Here is a 22867-nt window from a genome sequence, read left to right on the forward strand (position 1 = left end):
CAATAATTTGAAAACTTTAGTTACTATCAGAATCAGAATCAGTTTTATTGTCACATCACAGGTTTACAAGGTAAAAAAGTGGGTGAAATTACTTTTTGATTATTATTACAAAACATAGTAACCACTTCAGCCCTACATTCATTTTGACCATTTGAAAATAGCTCATAATGCGTTGCGATGTGACACATTGTGAGCTTGTAGATCTGCTATCTTCAAAAGATTTGCAAACCTTTGAAAACTTCAAATGGGACATTTTGCATAATGAGTACTTTTACTTTTGGTACTTTAACTACATACCAATACTTTTATACTTTTACTCAAGTAAATGTTGAATTCCAGACTTTTACTTGTAAAGTATTTCTACATTGCAGTATTGATACTTTTACTTAAGTAATACATTTGAGTACTTATTCCACCACTGGGTCTGTCTGTCTATAATACCAAAGTCATTCTAAACTGAATGATCCATGAATTAAAGAATCACTGCAACCGATTTAAAATAATAATTAACGACCTGCCATGAAATATTAGCCCTTAATCAATACCAGATCAATATATTCTGTAGGTTTTGTATTGGACGCCAGACGTTCTAACTGTGGTTTTCCAGAGTGACACAGATCTTCCCTTGTAACATCTTCAGAGACGTGTCTTCAGAGACATCCAAACTACCAATGAATGGAAACAGTGTCTCAGTGAAAGTGTGTGTGAAGGTGTGTAGGTGTGTGTTAGAATCAGGATCAGAGAAGGACAGCTGTCCTCTGTCCCAGTCCAGATGGACTCTGATCCTCCGGGGTTTCTGATTCACTGAGAGAACAGTACACTCACCATCAGGCCCTGGTGAGGAGAATGCTGTGTATTCAACTAAAACGAACCCTATATCCCAAAATTCTCCACTCCCTGTGTTTGGAAGTCGAGAGTCCTCACACACACCTACAAAACAGTGTTCATTGTCTCCAACCTCAACATCCCAGCTGTGAGACCCTGAGTTATAGCCCTCAGAACCCAGGACTCTGTATCTTGAATCAAACCTCTCTGGGTTGTCAGGAAGCTGCTGCTCCTCTTCTCCACATCTCACACTGGTCAGATCATCAGACAGCATGAGTCCAGGATGAGCAGTGTTGGGGTCCAGGATGACAGGAGTGTAGGAGACAATGTCCTTCATCTTGTCCCAGACTCTGAAGGTCAGGTTCTTCAGGTGTTTGGCCTCGTCTATCAGCGCTCCTGAGACCGGAGGTGGGTCCTGCAGGGTGAGCTGGACTCCATCCATCGTGGTCTTGTAGTTCTGCAGGAACGAGACGTGGTCATCGGCTCTCAGCCGGTCCTCAGCAGCTTGGCTTACATTGGAGAGGGTTTCCATTTCTCTGCTCACACCCTCAATCCTCTCCTTCATCTCCTGACTCTTCTGAGCCTCTTCCTCCCACAGAGCGGCGATCCTGGCCTCCTCTTCCTCCTGTAGGAACCGCCATAGATTCTGAAACTGTTCCTTAATCTGCGTCTCTGTGTTTCTGGCCTGAACCTTGATGTGATTTTCTGTTCTGTTGTAATCTGTTTTAACTCCATCAAAGAGCTCCAGTTTCTCCTTTAAAGCCTCCAGTGATTCCTGGACCTTCTGTTTGCAAGGTCGAGACGCTTCGTCCACGGGTAAGAACTTGTGTCCGGCGTGTTCCTCTGAATCGCGACACACGAGACACACCAGCTGTTGGCCGTTCAGACAGAAGAGCTTGAGCTTCTCACCGTGTGCGGTGCAGAGGACCTCAGAGCTCACCGACAAGGAGCTCACCGACAAGGAGCTCCGGCCTTTCTCCTCCAAGAGGTTCTCACAAAGGTCCTTCACAACAATGTTTGTAAGAAGATGATCCCAGGAGCATCTTCTCTGACAAAAAGGACATTCTTTTGTTGGTCTTTCCGTCCACCATTCCTGCAGACAGTCTTTGCAGAAGCTGTGGCCACAGGACAGCACAACGGGATGTTTAAAGATGTCACGACACACGGGACAGGTCAGCTCCTCTTTCGGAACAGTGAAACGGGAAGCCATTTTCTCTGATACTCCCTGCCGCTCCCTGATCTGGAATGTTCCCTGAGGCTGTTACACCAGAGGAATACTAGAAGACAAAACAACGACAACATTATGAGTATCAATTGTACAATTATCTACTAATCACACTTGCTATGCAATAGATGTAAAGGGTATTTGAGTTACACAACTCAGAACCCTGTCTTTGATGGTTTTATTATACTAACCCACAATACAAACAAACACTAACAGTTTTTAGGCCAGTAGGTTATAGACATAGAAAATGAAACACAAACAACAACTCAACGACAAATTACTGACATGAAATATACACACAGAACTATAAAACATATCAGAAATGTTATACATTTATTGTTGTGTAAACACGTTCTCAATTCTTACGGTCAATCCCTCGGAGCTCGCAATGGAAAATGATGAACACAGCAATAACGCCCTCGTAACTAGTAACACTGATGCCTGCTTAGAACACGTTGTCCTTTTAGTGAGCATTCTCTCCATTTATATGGGTTTGGTCTACCCATGTGGGTGTAACCTTCTGTTGATTAATCATGTGACTTGTGTATTGTCTTAAATGTGGAAACAAAGGCTTTAGCACTGTTCTATAACAGTAGCCACTGTCCCCCAGCTCTTCATCTGACCTAATCAATCAACACTCTCATGGGACTCTCATGTGACACATGCAAGTCCCCCGCTGTGGACCCCAACATCACAGGTCAGAGCTGTGGCCTTTATAATCTGTATGATATGATTTAGTATGACTAAAAAACCCTCTGAAAATAAGATAGTAAATATATAAATTATACTAGAAGGCCATGTAGTTATATTAACGCAAGGCCATCCCCCAAAATTGGACTTATGCGGATACGTGCATTTTTGGATATTAAAGACAAATCAGGTTTTCTCCCCACAAGCTCACAGGGCCAGAGTAACTGTGGACGTCTGACCACCGGGTCACCTCAGCGACCCCTGGGACTCTGAGGCGAGGCCCTTGCAGGGCCATAAAGATAAGGATAAAGAAGGAATGCAGTTTGCCAGCCTGAGCTCCGATTACACACCAAGCCACTCTCTCTCCAGCTTCCCCCCCTCTCTGGAAGTGAATGGGGAGAGCCCAAAGTTATTTATGACATGCAGGAAATGGACTTAAGAAAGAGAGACACACACACACACACACACACACACACACACACACACACACTCTCTCTCTCCCTCTCCTCCCCACTAGGACAATGAGACATTATATTACAAATATTATGTCCTTAAACCAAATGCCAACAAGCATAGCCCCAGTCGGGTGAAGAAAGGAACTATTGAATATGTTGTGTGTCCCCTAGAAATGGGTAATAGAGCCCACACTGTTTTGAGTCATTTACTAACAAACCTAACCTAAATGTATATGATGCAAAGATATGCCTGAATTGCATTTTTGATTTCACGTACAATAAGAAGCCCAAAAAGACTCAGTGACGATGCGTCATCAAGGAACGAACAATAAGTCAATATCATTCACTAGATGATGTGTGTCAACATGAGATCTACACTAAGAACTGGAGGCCGCCTCCCCAGGGAAGGTGGGGGGGCCTCCCTCACCGTCGGTAAACCGGCCCCCTTTCTATAAAGACAGAGAGACCCCCGTTCTCTCTCTCTTCTCCTGCACCAGCCCTCCAGCGCTCTTCCTGCTTCTGCTCTCTGCTACTCCTCAACCCAGATGATGACCTGATCCCAGAGGAACCGGGGGGTGGGAGAAGGTATGGGGCACCGACCCATCGTACTGTCTCTCCCACCAAGACCCTGGTAGAGTTTCCCCCCCAGGGACGCTCTCCTCTGCTACTCCGGCACTCTGGGAGGTCTCGACTCCCAGAGACTAAAGATTTTGACCTCTCACTGGACTCTGGAAAAAGACTGTCACAAAAGGGCTCCCAACCAGGTCGTATGAGTCTAAAACATGAAATTATGGCAACTATCTGACGATATGCTGTATGGATGTGTAGATTTCTTCCTTCCTAAAGATGCTCCATGAAACGTCATTTTCCAGGCAGCGTGGTAGTTAATTTCTGTTCAATTCTTTCCCCACATGATATCCTCGGTTCCACTTTATCTACTAACATTTAAGCCCTCATTTGAGTGGGGGAACTAATACGTTCTTTTTGGTTCTAAATTATCTAACTGGCTCCCTAGTAGTTAGCATATATTGATGGAGAGCATGGCGTTACATGCCGGCCTCCCTCAAAATATGGCCTACGATGGAAACCTACCTAGGTCTAAGTCATGACCTTTGAGGACAGCACCAGCCTGTCATTAAACGTTGAATGAAAGATCACCTAGTTATGACGTACAACGAAATACAGTGGCATTTCCGATCATTTTTGTGCATTTATTTTCATTAATAAATTTCTGAGACTATTTTTATTAACACATTAACTGCCAAGACCGTAGTCCTACGGGCCGTTAAATCCAACTGTTAAGCGCCGAGACCGTAGCCCTACGGGCTGCGGTCTTTTCGCGCATGCGCGGTCCGGGTGCACTTTCGGAATTTTTTTGATCCACTTCCGTTTCCGGTTTGATGACAGGAAATAGAATTATTTGGGATCCGGTTTTCACGATCACGCCCGCCCTCGTTCTACAGACGAAACTGAAACTCAATTCTCTTCCTGTAGTTTTTTCTCCTCGCATTTCACTGTTTAACGTAATCCGCTCTAACTCAAACATGGATGCCCCGTTTGACACGTGGTTTTCACTGGGAGATACAGGGAGATCGCGCGGATGTAAACAGACTGTGTAGCGCTCAATCTTAAGGATTTTAACAAGATCTATGGCGACATGAAAAAAACAAAAAAACAACAAAAACACCTTGGCACTGGTGAGTACATTATGAGATTAGCCCTTGGCAGTGGATGTGTTAAGAAGGCGTGTGTCATTCATTTTTCTCTGTTTACAGTAATACTATTGGGATATTTATTGCAAGTCTGACAAGAACTCACGTTACTGTTACAGTGACGTAAGTTTCAGTATATATCAATATATATATTGTAATAATTCATAAATTATATTTATATGATTTATGGAATATTACGTCCTGTACCATGCTGAAGTTATGATCTCGGCGTGTGATTGCTACAGGTGGTGCCCCGTGTGAGGCAGACTCTTATCCCAATACTGTACGTACTGTAAACACCGAGATATCAACAATCATATTTTTGATAAAAAGGAAAAAAAAAAAATAATAATAATAATAATAATAATAGGCCAATTATTGTTGTTGCTTCCTTTTTTTTTCCTCTCGTAATCAAGTTTAGTGAATTAAGTTGATCATAACTGTGGATATCTGTGCTGAAACAATTCTGTCTGCTGTCCCCAGTGGACGGACGACAGCTGAGTTGAATAGACAGTAGCATTTTTGTTGCCCATAAGTGTGTGAGTACGTGTAGCAGAAGTAAGAGCCTCAAGATTTCTAAGAACTGTTCTTAAGCAGTTGTTGGAAATATTGAGTTAAAACAGCATAAAAGGGGTTGCTGCTGATAACCGCTGAATGCAAGTTGATCCGCCCTTTTTAAACTGTTTCAAAAGCGTTCGGCAGAACGAAGGAGACACAGTAAAAATAGTTTTTGTCTTCCCCCCCGGGAAACAAATTAAGAAATGTTTTAATGTGAGTCCGGCACTCAAAAGGTTGAAAAATATTCTTTTTAAACTAGCTACTTAGAAAGAGCCTTTCCCTTTTAAATCCTGACTAATTTACAATGGCCTTTTTATGAATAAAAAGAGAAAGATAGTTATCAGATAACAAAAATCTAAGCAAAACCAAGTGTAAATTACGTCTAAACTGGACTGAGATTTATAACTTTAGTAAAGCTGTTATGGTCTCTAGGAAACCTTTTAGATAGTTTTAACTGTCTTAAAAGGAGGGGATTACTGAAAGGATAGCAACTGTGACGCTTCCTCCTCGCAGAATCCCATTAAAAGCTTACAGACCGTGTTTGAAAAAAAATAACAGGTTGAAACTTTTGATTTGGAATGGTTTTTGCATTCCTATCCTCAGATTCCCAATTTCAAACCCCAGTGGTACAGAGCGGAATGGAAATTCTGTTCTGACCACTGAACCAGGAAACTAAGTTTATGGGTCTTTGTTTCCCTGAGTAACTTGATTACTGGAGGTGGGGGTTGTATCCTCTCTCTCTGAGAAAAAGGACAGTAGCCTGGTTCTGACTAAACCAGACAGCTGAAAACCATAGCGCTCTGTGAGACGTTAGAGATGTTTTGGCTTGTCTATGTCTTGCAGAGCATGTCTGCAAGATCTCCTCTTGACCGGCTAACAAGAGCCTACAGGGTGAAATCTCAGACACTGTCACATGGCTCCAATAAAACACCTATTCATTCATAAAAGTTCAAGACAAAGAGTAAACAGCCCTCTTGAATTTTATGGACTGATAGGCAAGCCCCTGTGACGTAAGCCCTTTGGACGGTGAGGGAGGCCCCCTCTTTTAACCTGAGGGAATTAAAAGGCTCCCTCCGTCATGAGATATTTTCCAGCAAAGTGCATTTGGGTAGCATTAGGCTACTATTTTTGGAGGTAGTGGGTGTTTGTTGTCACAATCCAAATGTCTTGCTCTGGTGTTTTTCTAACTGAATCCAACATGGATTGGGGGGAAGTTTTACAACCTTCATGTGAGGGCCCTGCCACTCAGCTTTGTGGCTTCCAACCCAAATGTTTATCCAGGCGTGGACAGAATGACAAGAAATCACCCCTCCTCCTCCTCCCTGCTTGGGCTCAACATAAGCATGTCTGTTGAATGTTGTGATACTGTGATACTTGTTTGTAGAGTACTAGGACTGAGAGGTGTACCGATCAGTTGAAATGTTGTTGACTTACTCCTAAATTTAAGACAAGCATAGGAACTTTTATTGAATAAATTCTATTCAAGTTCCCAATTTATCTCAATTAATCTCAGCCGCTGATCCCAACACGGCTGAGTCAATAAACGTGGATCAGGACAAACTTTGATTTATACTAGCCTACTGTGGCTACATGGCTTTCAAATGAGCCAAAATTCTGAAATGAATGACATGCAAATACTTGGTGTGATTATTTGATTATTCCAAATTTTACCTTTGAGTTCACTTGATTTGATTTTGAATTCATGATTCTTATTCTGTCAATCCAAAGCCATGATTTGTTGATTGTTAAGAGAACAACTACATACGAGGGTTTAATTATGACAAAACTCTGACTGAATCAAATTGGATTTCAACGTGAAGTCATCATTTTATGGTGATAATAAAAAAAAAAAAATTGAAGATTTTAAACAATTACACGCTAAATTGCTGTTAACATTTTTAACTTTTCGAATAAGGATTCAAATTTTAATGTACTTTAAGTCCTCTAATTTTTATCCTGATGATTTCAAAGTTATGTTCGTCTACTTAGGAAACAATCTTAGGCTATTAAATGATGAGAGTCTGTTACCAGACGATTAAAACTAAAGGTTACGTGTGTGGCCCCAGTTTCCTTGTCTTCAGCGTAATGTACTTGCATATGGGATAACATATGTAAGGGTATTACGAAGAGGAGACAGGATGACTGGAGGTTACATATGTAAGCCCAGTTTTCTTATCTTCGAAGTGGTATACTGGCATATGTTATCCCATATGTAGGTATATTACGAAGAAGAGACAGAATAACTATACCGGATGTAACCCGGTTTGAGAAATTACAGCACCTATTATTTTACCTCCAGTGCATGCTGTGAGGCCTTGCAAGTTCAAAAGGGACTTTAAAGAAAAGAATGTAGGTGACCACTGCTAATTTCACCATGATTTGATGGGAGCCTAAGTATAATTGGTTTAATGTCTCCGCCTCAATTCAAATTAAGGACTAAACAATGGTACAGGTCAAAGTTTGGCAAAATCCTGATCAAAATAGTGCTTGTTTTGAGTAAGCTCGAACATTTTGCCTTTTTCCCTAAGAAACCCAGTTTCTTTTATACTACCATTCTGAACTAGGCCCATAATCCTAAGTGTGTATGAGATGTAGTTCCATGCTATTTGTTCCGGTTAATCCGGGCTTCTGATTTCTCTGGGAAGATTGGACTGAAATTACATTTCACTTCAATCCTGTTTACTCCCAGTTAAATGAGAAAACAATGTCACTGCACACTGCTACTGCATACTTAAATTAACTAAAAGTATTTGATTGTATTCCACTCGTACGTAATTTTTGCAACCTAGTCATACTCACCAAGCTCTCAAGTGTTAAAAATCCAATAACAGTATCACGATCATTCAATATAATTCCGTATACGCTAGAGTATCCTCTCAGTGATACAGTGTTTACGTTGCCGGCCCATGCAGTATATATTGAGGCACCAATTTTGTTTGTTGTGACCACTCCGAAAAAAAAAAGAAGGGAGAGTGCCCAAACAAAGACATTTGTCCAGCACGAGGTGATTAATGCACTGAGAAAAGACTAGGTGGGCTGTATTGAGTTGAGTTGAGAGCCATGACTCCACCGTTTCAAAAAGGTGTAGAGATCAGGTTGCTTCAACAGACCTGTACAACTGGAGCTATAAGAAGTCCCCTCCTGTCACAAGAGAAATAGAGTCATGCCCTATACTCTGTAACAGCCAGAACAGTTGGTATGGCAATTTTTATAAGCAGCCATAGTTCAAGGGACGTAGTTTACCTGTGTTTGTGTATCAGTCAAGAATGATACTCTGTGAGTAACTAAAGAGTAGCTGCAAGGTTGCATGCTCTTAAGTGAAACAAATGTCTTCAAAGCGCCTACAGACCCTGGCCCCAACGCTACATGTGTCTCCTCTGTGCTTTCCTATGGGGGGGACGAGCAGTTTTGATCTGCTAGTTTCCCCCGGACAGATGATGGTGATACAGTTGTGGGAGCTATATATATAGACATGGGTTTTGTCTCCGCCAAAAATCACAACAAAATTTACAAATTACATAACGGTGACCTACTATACTTTGTGAGTGTATGAGGTCTCATATGGTTAGCGCTAACCGTATCTTAGCACCTCCCTACACAGCAGTATAGTCAGATTCCCCACAATCAAGGTCGCGTCACGGTTTGATAGACAGACCGCATGGCCTCTCTCCCAAAGGTTGAAAAGTGAAAGTGGTAATTGTACTGTAATTGTAAAAAAAAAAAAAAATAGTTGTGTGGAGACAAACTAGGATCCAGGATTGTACTTAAAGGTGTTTAGCTAATGTTTGTTTGAGCTCGTTTTAAAGTAAAGGGTTAATAAGTTAACTGCTTAATTCGGAAAGTTAATCTTAGTTCAGAATTGGAAACAGATTATTAATTTTTGTTCCTTTGTAAGAAGAAACACAATAAGTCTGGCGATTGCAGAGTATTTTCGGCTATAATTCCCGGAAATTTTTCAATGTTCCGGTTTCTAAAGATACTCTGCAGATTGTTCACGTTTATTCTGGAATTTCTATAAATGGATAAAATTATTAAAAAAAAAATAATTTTGGATTAAACAAATTTTTTTTGGATTAATTTTTAGAGATTGAATTTAGTTAAAGTAAAAAAATAAAAATTAAAAAAAAAAATTTAATTTTTCAAATTAATTTTTTTTCTCATACTTTTTCTCACTTCTCTCTGATTAGTTTTTCCAAATTTTAAAGAAAAATTTTGTTTTCTCTTTTGAATCTCGGTTATTTTGGGGAAAACCCAAAAGAACCTTCAAAGACTTTTCTCTCAATCAAAGATACTTTACTATTCGAACCAAATAAACGTTTATTTAAAAAAATAAATAAACTAAACTAAGGAACCTGGGACTAATAATCCCTCTTAAATTTTTAGGTCTCGAACAAAGCTAAACACCTCAAAATAATTATCAGGGAAACCTTGTCTCATCTTCACACGGCCTACTAAGTACAATTCCACTAGTACTTCACCAGTTTTTGCTGCATGTACCACTCCTTCTAGTTTTGTGTCCTACCCTAGCCAAATGCTGTAGGGGGGACCCTTAATTTTGTGTGCATTACAAGCAACCTGTGCGAAACAATTTTTGTCTATTTCAAAAGGTCATGTCATGAGACGTATGGGCCATGTTTCTGTGTGAGGCGCGCAATGCACCCTCCCAGAAACCAGTCCTGCCCATGACGCATGACTAGTAGTCATAGCAACAGACATGAGGTTGACGCTTGTACTATATTTCCACACAGGAGTGACGTAAGCCTACCGCCCCATGATGGCTATCTAACCAAGACACACCTCTGGGTCATTTAATGATAGGCGTATTCTTTAAACTCATGTAAACCACTGCGGCTGAACTAACCATGATCATCGGGGTCGTTTAAACAATTCCTATTACCTTTTGGTTTATGCAAGTCTATAGGTCCCCGGACGGAACTTATAAGTGTTGGAGTTGTGTGATATATTTTTGGGCACTGCCTAAAAATCAATAACTTATGTGGTCTGCTATATCTTGTAATTGTAGGGCGGGCATATGGTTTGCACGCGTGGTATGAGAAAGCACACTTCGAACGTGTATGAAACCGCCCCATACAAACCAATATAGTAGTCACCCAAAACCCATAGGCGTTAATAGTTAACTGCTTGATTCAACTTCAGGCCCATGCGGTGTTGAAAAGTTTTCCTTTCTCCTTTAAAACGACACATTAAGTTTGACGGTTGTAAGAAACTCTCGGCTATGTAGTTTTATAATGGATTGAATTTATTTTCATAATCAATGGTAACTAAAAACGTACCTATAATCTACTATTTACACTGTTACAAACTGTTTTTCCTAGGACTAGGCGCTGTCAATGATACTGACGACCTATGCTAAAGGTACCAGGTGTAATCAAAGTGTTACTATGTCCAATTAAAATTGGACCCAGGCATTAGTGCTACTATAATTTCTTTTGTGGCTCCTGTCAATAAAGCTCTTCTCCTTATGGGTCAAAAGCTTAATGAATGGTTGCAGCTCGGATAGATTAGGCACATTTGACATTTTCCACGTGGCTCCTGAAGCCCGTGCCATTTACTTTTACTAACTACACTTGGGGCCCTCAATGGGCCCACCATGTCTACACAGACACCCTGACCGCTGGAACTCGATTTCCCGCCCATATAGTCTACCTCGTGGCTCGCTATGCTAAGCCACTTCACAGACCCCAACCCTTATGTGATACAAAACTTGGCAATTTCAGGTGTGACATTATAATGCGGCGCTGATCAATCACTGCGACAAGCCTTGTTGACTACTCAACTCCTCATAAGGGGGGTCAGTCATAAACAATGATATCACCCTAAGATTGCCAACTGTTGACCAAGTCTGTTGACACAATTCAGGGACAGCAGTGCTGAATGCTGGCACCAGGTGCTCATGTCAGCCTATCTAATGATAGCTTGAGGTAACCCCAGGGTGACCCCAAGAACACGTGTAAGTTATGGTCTAACTAAACCTAGTTGACAATGGACCAAGGCTCAAAAGCCATGACAGCATGGTGCCCAAATAGACATATTGACTTTAGGTAACTAAGTAGAGGTCACCATGTTTGTAGTTCTTTACTGTGGTAGGGTTGCAGTTAACACACTGAAACAAAATCTCCGACCTCTCCCTAAACAAGTGAAAATGTGCTATATAAGTCACAGCTACTAAAGGTTGCTGAACACTAATCGGATCGGAAACTAACAACATCATTTAGACATTCAGAGAAGACCATCCTTGCATGACAAGTCAAGTGTTAGGACTCATTTGATGAGTTCAATAATACTTTCAAGGTTTCTTTTGTTTTGTTTTATTTTGTTGCTTGTCTGTTTTTCTACATAGATCCAAGACAAATACCAATAGGGTATTAAAAACCAAAAACTCTCTCCCACACAATATTAGGAATGGGATAAGAGCCGTTTTGTTTGTGTTTGTTTTTTTATTTGTTTTCCTTCAGGAAAAAACTCATAGAAGTAGGCTCACTTTCACAAAGAGCCACTCTGACTGCATGCTACCCCCTGCCCTTTTCCCTTAAAGTCAGGAAAGGTCATTTGGTCCTCTAGTGTAGGAGTTGATAGATGTGGACATCTGTTTTGCTTCATCCCTCCACTACAAGTTTTGATGTTGCTCTCAGAAGCAACACCTAGACACGAGTACTATGCATGCCCCCTTGTGTGTGTCCCCTATTATCATGGCCCTTAAACCAGCTGCTCACCACTCAAAGCAGCCTGTACTCTGAATAGAGGAAGTAAAAAGGTATACCAGAAATGGGTATAGAGACCCCTATACTATGGTCTAAGCACCCTCTTTCTTGTCACCTCTGCGCTTTTCAACCTTGGTGTGTATGTCGCGAATGTGTGACTTTAGTAGTGTTGCCATAATGACATGTTAAGATGATTACCGATCACAGAGGCCGGAAAGTCTCTGGGCCGTGTCCAATTTTTGGGTTTTTGCCCTGCTGTTTTTCTTTTTCTTCATAGACTGATGAACCCTTGATGACATCAAGGATCCAGCAACCATGAACAGGGGGGTCTGTAGTTATACTAACGCAAGGCCATCCCCCAAAATTGGACTTATGCGGATACGTGCATTTTTGGATATTAAAGACAAATCAGGTTTTCTCCCCACAAGCTCACAGGGCCAGAGTAACTGTGGACGTCTGACCACCGGGTCACCTCAGCGACCCCTGGGACTCTGAGGCGAGGCCCTTGCAGGGCCATAAAGATAAGGATAAAGAAGGAATGCAGTTTGCCAGCCTGAGCTCCGATTACACACCAAGCCACTCTCTCTCTGTCTCCAGCTTCCCCCCCTCTCTGGAAGTGAATGGGGAGAGCCCAAAGTTATTTATGACATGCAGGAAATGGACTTAAGAAAGAGAGACACACACACACACACACACACACACACACACACACACACACACACACACACACTCTCTCTCCCTCTCCTCCCCACTAGGACAATGAGACATTATATTACAAATATTATGTCCTTAAACCAAATGCCAACAAGCATAGCCCCAGTCGGGTGAAGAAAGGAACTATTGAATATGTTGTGTGTCCCCTAGAAATGGGTAATAGAGCCCACACTGTTTTGAGTCATTTACTAACAAACCTAACCTAAATGTATATGATGCAAAGATATGCCTGAATTGCATTTTTGATTTCACGTACAATAAGAAGCCCAAAAAGACTCAGTGACGATGCGTCATCAAGGAACGAACAATAAGTCAATATCATTCACTAGATGATGTGTGTCAACATGAGATCTACACTAAGAACTGGAGGCCGCCTCCCCAGGGAAGGTGGGGGGGCCTCCCTCACCGTCGGTAAACCGGCCCCCTTTCTATAAAGACAGAGAGACCCCCGTTCTCTCTCTCTTCTCCTGCACCAGCCCTCCAGCGCTCTTCCTGCTTCTGCTCTCTGCTACTCCTCAACCCAGATGATGACCTGATCCCAGAGGAACCGGGGGGTGGGAGAAGGTATGGGGCACCGACCCATCGTACTGTCTCTCCCACCAAGACCCTGGTAGAGTTTCCCCCCCAGGGACGCTCTCCTCTGCTACTCCGGCACTCTGGGAGGTCTCGACTCCCAGAGACTAAAGATTTTGACCTCTCACTGGACTCTGGAAAAAGACTGTCACAAAAGGGCTCCCAACCAGGTCGTATGAGTCTAAAACATGAAATTATGGCAACTATCTGACGATATGCTGTATGGATGTGTAGATTTCTTCCTTCCTAAAGATGCTCTCCATGAAACGTCATTTTCCAGGCAGCGTGGTAGTTAATTTCTGTTCAATTCTTTCCCCACATGATATCCTCGGTTCCACTTTATCTACTAACATTTAAGCCCTCATTTGAGTGGGGGAACTAATACGTTCTTTTTGGTTCTAAATTATCTAACTGGCTCCCTAGTAGTTAGCATATATTGATGGAGAGCATGGCGTTACATGCCGGCCTCCCTCAAAATATGGCCTACGATGGAAACCTACCTAGGTCTAAGTCATGACCTTTGAGGACAGCACCAGCCTGTCATTAAACGTTGAATGAAAGATCACCTAGTTATGACGTACAACGAAATACAGTGGCATTTCCGATCATTTTTGTGCATTTATTTTCATTAATAAATTTCTGAGACTATTTTTATTAAGAAGGCGTGTGTCATTCATTTTTCTCTGTTTACAGTAATACTATTGGGATATTTATTGCAAGTCTGACAAGAACTCACGTTACTGTTACAGTGACGTAAGTTTCAGTATATATCAATATATATATTGTAATAATTCATAAATTATATTTATATGATTTATGGAATATTACGTCCTGTACCATGCTGAAGTTATGATCTCGGCGTGTGATTGCTACAGCCACATGTGCAGGTAACATGTCAATACAAACGCCACTGTTACATCATAATAATGGATTAGTCTACATGTGTCTGCTACTGGTCAAAGCTGCCACATGTCGCGATTTTAGAATCAGTAGAAAACAGCCAATTAAATTTGATTCTTTTTTTGTGTTTTTAGTTTTTTTTTTCATATTAACACAGTTCGAATGTTTATGAAGGTTTGTATTGCAAAAGATAGTCATTTTAGAATCATTAAGTGGTTTAAATTACATTACAAAAACATCTGTGTTTGAGTCTGGTTTCTGTCGGTCTTGTGTGGGTGGAGAGTGAGGGACAACATTTGCATGAGTAGTTTTGGTAGGTCGTTGAATCCATTGTTCTCCGGTTACACTCTCCTAATCCCCGCCCATCAGTATTCAAGCCTGTCTGTTCTCTGTTCTACAGTGGTGTAAAGTAACTAAGTACATTTACTCAAGTACTAGTTGTATAAAAATATAACATTGTAGCGAACACAGCAGCTAGGTGAGGGCGGCTAAACAACAACAAACAGCAGCTAAACAACAGGCCGCTCGACGTTCGTTTGTATGGAAGTATTTCACTGAAGATTGGACAAAAAAAAACGTTGGAGCAGTAAATATTTTATTAAATCTATTATGATGATGATTATTTAATATGCCTATTTTTTACAACACAGATCCACCCTGGCACTAAATAGAGTGGACAGCTGACTGAACGGTGTCAATGGGGGAGTGATTAGAGGAGTGGCTAGGCTGAATAAATTACCCATTGTTCACACCCATTACCTGGAGCTCAGAGGTGCTAGAAGTGACAAGTTATTATCTCAGTTTGCACTATTATAGATAACAAGATTCAAATGAGCACATCTTCTTCAAATATGTTCCTATTTCAATGAACGATACATCATATGAAAGCATATTCTGTACTTTAATAATCTGTAAAAAATGAAAAATAAAGCATTGTACCCAGTCACATATGCAGGCGTTTACCTCTTCATTTATAACTTTGGTTCATAAACTAACAATAACTAATAATAATTGCAATAATAACCGTAAACTTCACACGCTTTCACAGTTTTTAAGTTGCTTGATTCAGTATTTAGATATTTAATATTAATTTTATTAGACACGCCCTGTAAAAGAGTTCCTTCTGATGAGGGCTCGGTAGACAGAATGACAAACCAAATATTTCAATAATCCAGATTTATTTTCTAATAAGTGCAAAAATAGTTTTTAAAAAATGTAATAAAAAAAACACAAAACAATAAACTTACATGCTTTCAAACAAGCAACAGTTTAGAGAATACACTGACTCTGACAGACTGAGTTAAAGGGCAGCGCTTCTCTGCAGCATTGTGCCCATGACTTCACTCTCCTGTGCCTGAGACAAGACTGACTCATATAATCTACCTGTATGGCCTCTACCTAGTGGCCTCAACCATCTGTCTTAAAGGACAGGTTACCTCAACACATTCACCTACAGCACTACTGAAATCAACAAAGAAAACATTTCCCAAACTTTACAGAAATCATTATCATCCAAAAGGTAAGTATTAATCATGTTTTTAGCAACACAACTCTTTTCCTCTAGGATATATAGCACACAGAAAAATCCCACACTCCCCTGGCCAGTGGTATGCCCCAATTACCATACCCCTCCATATAAGGAGCGCTGTGGTCATGTGGTACTCTTTTCTGATCCTCACACCAGGAAGAGGACATGGCAAGTAGGCCTATGTGTGTGTGTTTGGTCATGATGATGAGCTTTAAACTGTGGAGATTAATAAAGTGGTTATGTTTCAAACAAACAATTGTTTGTGTTTTTTGTAAAAATGAAATGAATATGAAATGAATGTTGATAAGAAAATGTATAATGGAGATCTGTTACAAAGGTCATGGTGAATATATTGCAATAGTAACATATGGGAATAGTGAATATGCTGCAGCATGAAATGAGTAGTATGATAAGAATGTTAAACAGAAAATAATGATTATGTAATCATGAAAAATATAATGGAACATGTGAGGCTATAAAGGTAAAGTGGGAAAGGCAGTCTGTCTCTGTCTCTCTACCACACGCCCCCTTCCAATACAAACCCATTATAACTTCAAACTCCATTTTTAACATGTTAGATTAACCAAAAACACGCGTCCTTGGTTCTGGTGACTCATCCTGCCCTCCTAATACACGGACATCAGTGGTCATTTGATGATGCTGGTTGAGGCCCACTGGTGTCAAATGTGTACATTTTCAAGAACATTACTGTGCACACACCTGTGGAGCATTATTACCCAAACCAATAATCGTATTCCTGTGCATCTCTATTTACTAAGCCTACAGTGATTCTCTTCATTCAGTGATTCTCTTCAAATGAGCCGCAATTTGTACTATAACTAGAAAAGTGCATTCCTCCGGAGGTCTCCGCCAGGCCGGGTTGCCTTCTCAGGACAGTCAGTGGAATTTGACAAATCTCACTGATACATCTTGATCACATGACTCCAGAGATAATCGGTCCAGCAGTGCCGGAGATTAGCTGCTCATATAAACACACACGGACAGACAGGAGTGAAAACATAATCTCGGCCTAGCAGAGACAACAATATATAATCATAAAGCGGTTCTGTTGTTATCCACACAAAACAGGAGATTAATGTCTGCCAACTGAATTTATGGACTTTAGAAACATATGGTGCTATATTGTTTCCAGTATGCCGTCAATTAACCCTTATGCCTTTTTTTTCTTGTTTGAATTATATCATGATTTAATTAAGCACAATTTTAAAATAACCATGGTAGCCCCTCCCCCATAAATGCAAAGAGGTCTCGTACCGCAATGTGATTTTTCATGCTAAATAAAGGTTACAAACAAAACGGGGGAGGGCCTAAAATGGGGCTGATAGATATTTTTTTAATAATCATTTGTCTACTGTCATAACCTGCCTAATGTCAAATTCATATGAAATATCAGACAGTCTCCGATTACTTTCCTATGCGAAGGCCACTGAACTGGCTTCTCTCACAGATAACATTCTCTCCCTTCCATTCTGCCACTAACTTTGTTTTGGTCTGATGGGTTCATCCTGGTATGTTAACAATAACAATAGGAGGTTAATCTCGGATTGTTTTAAGAACTATTCAGAAACATTTAGGTCACGCCAACTCCGGACACACAACATGAACTTGATTTGAGTAAGCCTGGAGGAAATTGGTTGCCATGGAAATGAACCAAGATGGCCGCCACTGACGACGACGTATGTCGTCTCTCATCCAGTGTCGCAGCCATAATGTCAATGTTTATGTTACCAAACTGATATCGGTCATGTTAAAACCCAGTCCTTTCTGTCTCTCGTTAGAGAGAGGGACCCTGGTGATACTGCAACCTTCATGCTCTCTCTGTCTGAATAGAATACAGATATTTCATTATATCCAATGGCTGCCTGTCTCTGTCTGAATTTTCTTGTCGCCTTTCAGAAAGTTATCTGTACTTTATATGGGTGATAACAAAATAGCCCTCAGGGGCAATTTTGTGATTGACTTTATTTTACAAAACATGACGTTTGCTACAATGTGGTTATTATGACATTCTATGGTACAAATCTTGTACTTGAACAAACCCAATGTAACAATAACATCTCACACAGTCAAAATACAGTGGATAAGGATGACACTCACAACATTTCATGGCTAGGAAACAATCGCAGCCAAAATTCCCTGAACATTTTACAGCAACCATATTATGTGTTGCGTTCCCCCAGTAAACACAACACACATTGCCACGGTCAATCATTCTGTATCTTTGTCATCTTTCGTTCATTCATGTTTTAATCATCATCAGTACTGCATCTCACCCACACTTTTCCATTTTTACTATACACAATTATACACTTGTCTTTTCACGTTATTGAACCTACTATATTTTTGTCTAGACCAGGCCGGACAGCCAAAAGCCACGGACACTTCCTTCCCATTTCCTTCTGTCCGTCCGTCTATTCTTATATTATATTGTTAGTGGGAATGAAAATATAAGCACACCACCGGAAGTGGAGCGCTGAGGGCAGACCAAAACCCCGGTTTTCTTGCGCACGGGTGCTCCATTGAGCTCGGCCCAGAGCAAAGTGAAAGAGTAAAAAACAGCAGAGGGCGCTGTTTTTCCTTTTTATTTGGCGATGGGTTCCCAGATTGGTGAACAGCTAATCTCCGGCACCGTTGGCCCGATCGGCGCGCAACCTGCCAAGGGAGAACCTCTGCCAAATGTTTCTAATCAGCCTAATGGTGCCACTATAACAGGGCCCTTCATGTTTTGAACTATAACTCTTGAACAGTAGGTCAAACAATCAAACCTTTTCTATTTCCTGGACACACAAATTTGTCCCCGACTCGATTTTCCACCATTTTGTGTTTTCATCAAAACACACTTTTTGCTACTTCTCCTACAGATTTTGTCCAGAACTCACACAAATTGGCACATGTTATCTCTCAAATCAAGTGATCAAAATTCAGGGCTCAAACTTTGCAGGCCCTGGGCCGGCAACCCGGCCTGGCGGAGACCTGCACTCCGAGGAGTGCACTCTTCTAGTTTTACATATATATTTTTTCATATTAATGTTATATTACTGTGTCATCCAAATCTTAATGTTTTGGCAATTATTTAAGGGCCCACTTTAATCAGTATTGTACCCGGCCCACAGGTTGAGAACCACTTCTCCTGTCCTACAGCGTGTCTGTCTGTCCTACAGCGTGTCTGTCTGTCCTACATTGTGTCTTTCTGTCCTACATTGTGTCTTTCTGTCTTACAGCGTGTCTGTCTGACCTACATTGTGTCTTTCTGTCCTACATTGTGTCTTTCTGTCTTACAGCGTGTCTCTCTGTCCTACAGCGTGTCTGTCTGTCCTACAGCGTGTCTGTCTGTCCTACAGCGTGTCTGTCTGTCTTACAGCATGTCTTTCTCTCGCTCGTCTCTGTCTCTGTCTGTGTTGCTGACTCATGTCTCAGCTGCACTGTGAAATCTGCTGATGGGGATGATGACTGCAGCTCCACAGGTCCATGTCTACACTTCCAGAGTTCAATTAACTCTCCACCATTGTGCTGCGTGTGTAATTTATAGGCGATCTTAAATAATTCACTCGGTAATCAAAAAAGACATATATTCAAATAAAATGCACATGCAGACTGTAATGAAATATGTACACACACACACACACACACACACACACACATGGACACTGTACTGTACGCAGTACGCACGCACAAGGAGGTCATTATAGTAAAATAAACCAAAAAAAAAAAAACGTGAAAACGATTGACCAATTACAGTTGAGCATTCAACATAGCAAAAGTCTCAACCAAGGTTAAAAAGGTCAAAATGTACATAATGCTGGCAGATTTTGAATCTCGAGGATGTGCAATTTATGTATTCTTTGTACACGCATGGGGCCCTATTATCCCTGCTGTACCACTGGATGGGAAAGGTGTTTAGGCCGTGCCATTTAGAATTTTTTATTAACTAAAATCTTCTCATGAACCATAAGTAGGCCCACGAATCGCACAAAATTTGTAGGGTACGTCCATAGAATGTTCATGAAAAGTTTGAGAAAAGCCAAGAGATTGCCCAAAATGTTTCCAAATACTTACATTTTAACTTATAAATAAAACGTCCTACCAGTGGTGTAAAGTAACTATGTACATTTACTCAAGTACTGTGATTAAATACAATTTTGAGGTAGCCTACTTTTACTTTACTGGAGTATTTCCAAGTGTCTATACTTTTACTTCTACTCCACTACATCTCAGAGGCAAATGTTGTACTTTTACTAGAAGTACTTTTTACTAATTATTTGAAAACTTTACTTACTAGTTACTTTGCAGATATAAATTATTACATTACAAAACATTAACCACTTTAGCCCTATTTTATACCTAGGCTATTTGAAAATAGCAGATCTACAAGCTCACAACGCGTCGCATCGTTGTGAGCTTGTAGATCTGCTATTTTCAAACATTTTAGTACTTTTACTTTTGGTACTTTAAGCACATTTGGATACCAATACTTTTGTAAAGTTATGAGGGGTAATTTGACTTTACTGGAGTATTTCCAATTTTCAATGCTTTTACTTCTACTCCATTACATCTCAGAGGCATTTTACTCTTTACACTACAATTATTTGAAAACTTGAGTTACTAGTTACTGTGTAGATTTGTATTATGATTACAAAACATACATGAAGTATATTTTTATGCCAATACTTTTGTACTTTTACCAGAGTAAAAAATGTACTTGCACTTCTTCCATCACTGTACTAAAGTAAGAGGAAATGTGTCCGGCAGCTGTTGAGCATGGGGCCACAATATGAATGCATGCCATGTCGTTAGTGAAAGGCCAGCAAATGCAGTGAGAGCAACAAATGAGTTTGGCAAACGCTCCAGTAAACGAGCGACCGATTCTGTAAATTGCTTGATGTACTGTAACAGACAGTTCCAACTTGATTTTCTTCACCCAGATGGAAAACACACTAAAATCCTCAGTGTCAATTTAACTCTGTGAGCGCCACAAAAGTCACCAAATCGGTGACATTTGTACGCTGCGCTCTCGGAACCGCAGATGGATGAACACAGAGGATTTTACTGTGAAGGCACTGCCTAACGGAAATGTTTCAAACCGTCGCATCACAGATTTACAGGTGTGGACAAGTGGGTGAAATTCCACCCTGTGGTTGATGTTAAAAACTTTAGTTCTATACCGTGAGATATCTATCTATCTATGAATCCCAGGAGTGTGTGTGTGTGTGTGTGTGTGTGTGTGTGTGTGTGTGTGTGTGTGTGTGTGTGTGTGTGTGTGTGTGCGTGTGCGTGTGCGCGTGTGCATGCATGTTTTCAAAATAACAGGATTGTCATTACACTTGGTGGGAATGATCACATAGGCAGTGATGGAAAACGTACTCAAATGTTTTACTTAAGTAAAAGTATCAATACTGCAATTTAGAAGTATTGGTATCAACATTTACTTGAAGTACCAAAAGAAAACGTACTAAAATATTTGAAAATAGCAGAGCTACAAGCTCGGCTATTTCCAAATAGCCTAGGTATAAAATAGGGCTAAAGTGGTTAATGTATGTTTCAATGTATGTATGTTTTTTTTTCATAATATCATAATCTGAAAAAAGTAACTAAAGTTTTCAAATAATTGTAGTGGAGTAAAAGTACAATATTTGCCTCTGAGATGCACTGTAGTGGAGTAGAAGTAAAAGTATTGGAAATTGGAAATACTCAAGTAAATTAAGTAAAGTAATTGTACTTAAGAAAAGTACTTAAGTAAATGTACTTAGTTACTTTCCACCACTGCACATAGGTGCCACAGGGGTCAAGGTCAAAATGACAAAATTCCTCAAAACAATCTTAGAAATGTACAATCTTCACTCCGTGCTGTCAAGTGGTCAGTCATGAATTACAATTTATGTCTGATTGTGAACGGAATAATCAGAAACCGGTGCGCTTGCCCCGAAGACATGATTCACCTTTTGCATCGAAAAGGCCAAGGTCAAGGTCTCAATCCAATCTCAAACACTGTGCAAGGGTCTGCCATGACAATACTCACACGTGGCCCCTGGTGTGACTCACACCAGGGGCCACGTGTGGCTCCCAGGGGCCTTTTTAAGTAAAAGTATCAATACTGCAATGTAGAAATACTCTGTTACAAGTAAAAGTAAGGAATACAAAATGTACTGAGTAAAAGTACAAAAGTATTGGTATCAAAATGTACTTAAAGTACCAAAAGAAGAAAGTACTCATTATACAGAATGTCCCTTTTCACAAGTTTTCAAATGTATAAAAGAACATAAACATCATTTGGAAATAGCAGATCTACAATCTTGTGAGCTTGTGAGCTGAAATGTACTGTAAATAGGGCTGAATGGTTAATGTATGTTTTGTAATAATAATCAAAATCTACAAAGTAACTAAAGTTTTCAAATAATTGTAGTGGAGTAAAAGTACAACATTTGCGTCTGAGATGTAGTGGAGTAGAAAAAAATGGAAAAACTCCAGTAAAGTAAAACATACCTCAACATTTTACTTAAGTACAGTACTTGAGTAAATTTACTTAGTTACTTTCCACCACTGCATCTGACCACTTAACACGGAAGCCACTCGGTGTTAAGTGGTCACATGGGTGTGGGCCACGTGCATTTTCAGAGCATGTTAATTTTAACCATCAATCAAACGGTTGCATCCCGGCTTGGATCAATGGAATGGTTGGGAATTGCTATCATATACTACCCCAACACTATCATATACTACCCCAACACTATCATATACTACCCCAACACTATCATATACTACCCCAACACTATCATATACTACCCCAACACTATCATATACTACCCCAACACTATCATATACTACCCCAACACGTTCGTTCACACACACACACACACACACACACACACACACACACACACACACACACACACACACACACACACACACACACACACACACACACACACACACACACACACACACAC

At 40.5% G+C, this 22867-nt stretch overlaps 1 protein-coding gene across 1 annotated transcript; it reads right to left on the reverse strand.

Annotated features, from left to right (window-relative positions):
• Window positions 1-589: 589 nt before the first annotated feature.
• LOC308079165 (E3 ubiquitin-protein ligase TRIM39-like) lies at window positions 590-3035 on the reverse strand (the record flags this gene model as incomplete). The annotated part of the gene is made up of 2 exons (XM_080420545.1): window positions 590-1828; window positions 2952-3035. 2 exons carry the CDS (start codon window positions 3033-3035, stop codon window positions 590-592), a joined length of 1323 nt encoding a protein of 440 aa, XP_080276671.1.
• Between the last annotated feature and the right edge of the window lie 19832 nt (window positions 3036-22867).

This window comes from Gymnoscopelus braueri, assembly GCF_963280865.1.
Source record: "Gymnoscopelus braueri genome assembly, chromosome: 23".
Classification (NCBI taxonomy): domain Eukaryota; kingdom Metazoa; phylum Chordata; class Actinopteri; order Myctophiformes; family Myctophidae; genus Gymnoscopelus; species Gymnoscopelus braueri.